Source organism: Helianthus annuus, chromosome 13 (assembly GCF_002127325.2).
Source record: "Helianthus annuus cultivar XRQ/B chromosome 13, HanXRQr2.0-SUNRISE, whole genome shotgun sequence".
Classification (NCBI taxonomy): Eukaryota; Viridiplantae; Streptophyta; class Magnoliopsida; order Asterales; family Asteraceae; genus Helianthus; species Helianthus annuus.
This window is the reverse complement of record NC_035445.2, coordinates 122,982,295-122,987,907: the sequence shown is the minus strand read 5'-3', so window position 1 is coordinate 122,987,907 and position 5,613 is coordinate 122,982,295. Positions and strand designations below refer to the sequence as shown.

The 5,613-nt window shown below is 39.1% G+C and overlaps 1 protein-coding gene across 1 annotated transcript; it reads left to right on the top strand.

Moving 5' to 3' along the window:
- Positions 1–1,797: 1,797 nt before the first annotated feature.
- LOC110899253 (protein SRC2 homolog) lies at positions 1,798–3,173 on the top strand. Its single transcript, XM_022146140.2, has one exon. It carries the CDS (start codon positions 1,876–1,878, stop codon positions 2,926–2,928), a length of 1,053 nt encoding a protein of 350 aa, XP_022001832.1. The 5' UTR covers positions 1,798–1,875; the 3' UTR covers positions 2,929–3,173.
- Positions 3,174–5,613: the final 2,440 nt, after the last annotated feature.

Sequence of the window (5,613 nt, the reverse complement as noted above, 5' to 3'; positions counted from 1 at the left end):
TTTGTGAAGTCTTTTCCATATCCACACGACCCGAACGAAAAAAAGTTCAAGAGGCAACACGAGGCCGCAAGAAAAGATGTGGAACGGGCGTTTGGTGTGTTAAAGTCGAAGTGGGGAATACTAAATCGTCCAATGCGTTCGAAAACGGTGAGAAAGATAAGGTCCATCGTGTATACGTGCCTTATTTTACACAACATGATTATAAAAGACGACGGAAGGGCGATAGCACCGGTTCATATTCAAGATCCTCCAGTGGAACCCGTCTTCGATGATACAGCCTATACGGAGCTCATTGACGAAGACACGCATTGGAGGCTAAAACACGATCTCGTTGAGCATCTCGGAAGTTTAGATTTGCCTCACCTTGAAGTTGATTCGGACGAGGAGTAGTTTGTTTTTATATTTTTCTAGGTTGAATGTATTTTTTTTTTCTAGTTCGAATGTTTTTTTTTTAATTTAATGAAATGTCTTTTATTTAATTTTTATTTTTATTAATCTTTTTTTAATTTATAAAACATGCATTAGAAAAAAAAAACAAAAAAAAAACAACTCCCCTAATAGGTGAGTGCCGCCATCAAAAAGGGGTATTAGAGGAGTGTATTAGGGGAGTTGACGTGGCTTGATCTGATTGGTTACGTGTAAGATGGGGGACTCACCTATTAGGTGAGCACCCCTTACACCCTTAGGACCAAATCCTTTTATGCCAACCGGAGAACAAATGCAAAATGTGTGGTTTGACAAGTATCACACATCGATCATGATTACAAGACCGATGGTTTTTTTTTTTTTTTTTTTTTTTTTTTTTGAACGGCAACTCTCTTGTGTGTTAGACCATTACACTTTTTAAGTTTGAAGAGTCTCGTTGTCCTATCCGGACCAGACTATGTTGTTATAATTGGGCTAGATCCGTTCCTACGTTTTCGGAGGTCCTAAGCAAACTACAAAGTTGAGGCCCTATTTCGTTATTGACTAACATTAGAAGTGCAAAAATCGGGTTTTTCTAATACCCAATTTCGGGAAGCAAACCGTGTATTGGTATGACCGGGTATTAGAAAACCAGGGTTTTTAGATACCTAGACATTAATACCCTATTTTCTATTTTTACACAATATAAATCCATTTTATTTTTTAATTAGCTTTGTATTTGATAAAAATACTTGAAATAAATACAGTATCACAACTTTATTTAATTAATATATCTCAGTCTTTCGTTTAATGTCACTAGAAGGATGCGCCAAAAAGGAAAAAAAAATATATTGCTTATGAGTCTTTCGTTTAATGTCACAAGAAGAATGCGCCAAAAGGAAAAAAAAGTATTTTGATTATGAGATTCGAGCTAGGGTCTTTACAAGACTAGGACATGACTAATACCACTACACTAGCAAAGTTAATAGATCTATAAAATCAAAACAACTATATATTATATATCATTTTTATATTAAATGGAGGTCGTAAAAGTTTGGAGGTCCTACGCCCAAACCTAGGTTTTGATAAGCATTGGGCCGGCTCTGAACTGGGCTCACACTTGCTTCAGAGTTTGGCTTGAACATTTCCCTGAAAAACCACACCGTCAGCTAGCACTAGACGTTAGAAACAGCCTTCTTATAATCTAGACGTTAGAAACAACGTTCTTTAGAAACAGCCTTCTTATAATCTAGACGTTAGAAACAACCTTCTTATATCAATTAAACTATTGATGCTTTAATTAAATGGTAACCAATTTATTATTTTATGTCACATCATCAAACACCATCCAACGGTTCACATCAACCGAATCATTCATTATTCTACAGTGGACCACACCCGCACCCAATCCCTCCTATATCTTCAACCCTTGAATTCAGTTAATTCAATTTTCCAAACAAGCAGCCAACAATGGCGGACAGAGCACTAGACCTAACAATCATCTCCGCAAAAGGCCTCAACAAAGTCAATCTCGTCGGAAAAATGGACGTATACGCCGTCGTTTACATCAACGGCACCAAGAATCAAGACCAGAAGCAAAAAACTCCGGTCGATAACAACGGAGACGCAAACCCTAACTGGAACCATCAGATGAAGTTTATGATCAACGAATCTGAAGCGCTACAGAACCGATCTACTCTCGTTGTGAAGATCAAAACCGAAGGCATGTTCGGCGATAAGGATCTCGGTGAAGTACACGTGCCGGTTAAGGAGCTTCTAGAAGGTGCGTCCACCGGAGGTAAGCCGTTACAGTTTGTTAGTTATCAGGTTAGGAAACCGTCCGGTAAACCGAAAGGTGAACTCAGTTTTTCCTATAAATTTGGTGAAAAAACTAACGGTGTTGGTGCTGTTGATGAGCCGGTGACGGCGTATCCTGCCGGAAAAGTTGATAACAAGGCGGATGACGTCACTAAACCTAATGTCGCCGGAAAAGTTGATAAAACCGATGACGTTGTTACGGCGTATCCAGCGGTTAATTCTGGATCCGGATCTGGATCTAGTTCGCTATATCCGCCGCCGTACGCGCCGGCCAGTGCTTATCCACCGCCTGCCGCGGCCGTAGCTACCGGATCTTATCCACCGCCGGCTGCAGCGGTGGCTCCCGGACCTTATCCGCCTGCCGGAGGTGCGTATTATCCGCCTCCTGCTGGATATCCACAAGCGCCAGCTGGATATCCACAAGCGCCGGCTGGATATCCGTACCAGCAGCAACCGGCGTACGGTGGTTATCCTCCGCCGCCACCGGCGGGGTACGGTGGATATCCTCCGCAGCCAGGGTATGGTTATCCACCGCCGGTGGTTCAACCACCACAACAGACTCAAAAGAAGGGAAAGTTTGGTTTGGGATTGGGAGCTGGATTGTTGGGCGGAGCGTTGGGAGGCTTGTTGATCGGAGATATTGTGTCGGATGCCGCTAGCGGTTGCGGAGGCGGTTGTGGTGGTGGTGGTTGCGGTGGGTTTTGAAGTTTGAAACAATGGAACCTAAGGTATGTATGTAGTTAGTAACTACTAGTTACTATATGCATGATTGAAAAAGTGATAATTGTGCTAGTGTGTTAGGGGTGTTTGATATTCGGTTTCAAACTCGTTAAACTAAAAACTAAACCGAACCGAAAAGTGCTTACATTGTGTGTTGGATTGTAATAATCGTCATACATTTTTTATTTCTTTTTGAATAAATGTTAATCAGAGATATCTTTCCGTCCTCAGACACTATCTTAGTTTTGCTATTGGTGAAATATACTGAGCATGATGATGATAATAATTAGGAATATGTACTATTTATTGTCGGTTAAAACTAGCTGAACCGAACTGAAACCGGTTACATAGTGTGTTGCCTTGTAATGGTCGTCATACATTTTTTTTAATAAATGTTAACTAGGAATATATAAAAGTGTGATCATGGGGGCTAAAACGAACCACATCGAACTAAACAGAACCGAAATCAAACTGAAAATCGAACCATACCGAACCGAAGTAAAAAACTGATCCATATGGTGTGTGGCCTTGTAATAATCGTTCATTTTTTTTTTTCTAATAAAAGCTTATTAATTAAAAGTAATTGAGGGTGGGGACCAAGAGTTTCCGCGTACTTTCCACTTCGTGGCATGAGAGCATAGGATTCTAGTCGTGGACCAATAACACCAACCAGAGATAGAGACTCAAATGTTTTAAACTAGTTGATGTCCCGTCTACGTTGCGGGGCGATGGCCGAATAATTCTCAATCAATAAAAAAACACTACTATAATTTTGTTAGGAAAAAGATATTTTTCGGATCAGGGCAAAACTCTAATTTTTCAGGACTAATGAGCGAGTATTAGGCGGCTCCTTAACACGGAAAAAAATTAAATTGAGTCAACCAATTAAAAAAAATGTTTTCTACTTTTGCTAAAAAACTAAAACGACTGGGAAAAAGTAATTTTTAACTGATGGCGAAATCATAATTTTAATACCGGGATAAAATCGTAAAGTAAATGGACCAATGAGGGAGTGTCAGGAATCTGCCGGCATGACTGTAATTTACATTGGGGGCAAAATTGTAGTTTCACCAGGAAAACAAACAAAAACGATGGAGAAAATGTAAATATAAGTTGAGGACAAAATCGTAACTTGACTGTGAGAAAAAAAAACTGATGGCAAAACTATAAATTTATACGGGGCAAAATCGTAATTTTGAACCGAGGGCAAAATTGGAATTTTTAGCTGGGAGCAAAAACGTTAATTTATTTTTAAGTGGGGGTAAAAACATAACTTTGAACTGATAGCAAATTCGTAATTTTAAGGAAAAAAAATAATGGCAAAACAGTAAATTGAAACGGGGCAAAGTCGTAATTTTTAACAGGGGGCAAAATTGAAATTTTTAGTTGGGAGTAAAAGCGTAAATTTATTTTTAAGTGGGGGCAAAAACATAATTTTAAATTGATGGCAAAATCGTAAATTTAAAGAGGGGTAATATCGTAAATTTATCGGGCCAATAGGGGAGTGTCAGGCAGCTGCCTGACACTATTTCCCTACCGCCCATTTAACCCAAAAATTGAAGGCAAGCACTATTACCGTTAATGGGTTTTGTAGTTACACTTTTCGTTCTTTATGTGTGTGTCGGATTGTAATGGATATAACCTTTAATTTTAATAATTACAGTCATGATTCTTTATTTGGAAAACAAATTACACCCTACGTCCTTTAGCACTAACCGATTTGATTTAAACTGTTAAGTTATATCAAGTAAGGGCATTTATGTCTTTTTACACCCTTGATTCTTCCTCTTATAAACCCCACTTTCACTACCACTCACCACCAACAACCCATTACCACCACCAACCCACCACCAGATCTGACCTGTCACAACATTCTAATCTTCGTTTTAAACACTTACACACTGTCAGAAACTCAAGATCAGAGATGGAATCGAACAGCAGGAGCTTTATTTGCACACGAACTCAACATACAAATGTTCTTGTCATCACAGATTCACTAATTTAAATGAAAGAAATCACTGTGATGATAGTACAGAAACTTAATGAATTCTTACGAACAACTTGTAAGAAGAACAAAGGAATTAAAAGATGAAAAGGTGAATTGGCTGATGATAGAAGATGTAGGGCAGCTCTCCTTTTATGGGGATCCCAAACATTCACAAAAGGAAAAGATATGGACAGCTCTTGATACGCCTATAAAATGCCAGCCGAGGACAGCCTGGAAAGCACCTTGAATCAAACTAAAAGGCAGCCTAACAATAACTAAAAACAGTCCAGCAACAAGCAGCCCATTCAGCAACCAGCAGCCCAATAAAAGGCAGACCAAAGAATACCCGTAGACCCTTGCAACAAAAAAAGGAAAAATTAAAACATAACAAAGATATACGATATTAAAACTGAGACATGTTAATGTCTTTAACACCCCCCCCCCCCTCAGTTTTAATACCAAAAGGATTAGAGAGACCTAAAGACTTACACATTTTTTGATGATCAGCTGGTTGAAGACCTTTAGTGAACAAATCTGCATACTGATCCAAAGAAGAAACACCAACGGTTTTGACCATTCCAGACGCGATTTTTTCACGAAGGAAAAACAGGTCGATTTCAAAATGTTTAGTTTTGTCATGAAAGACCGGATTTGCTGCTATGGACAGAGCAGCAGTATTATCA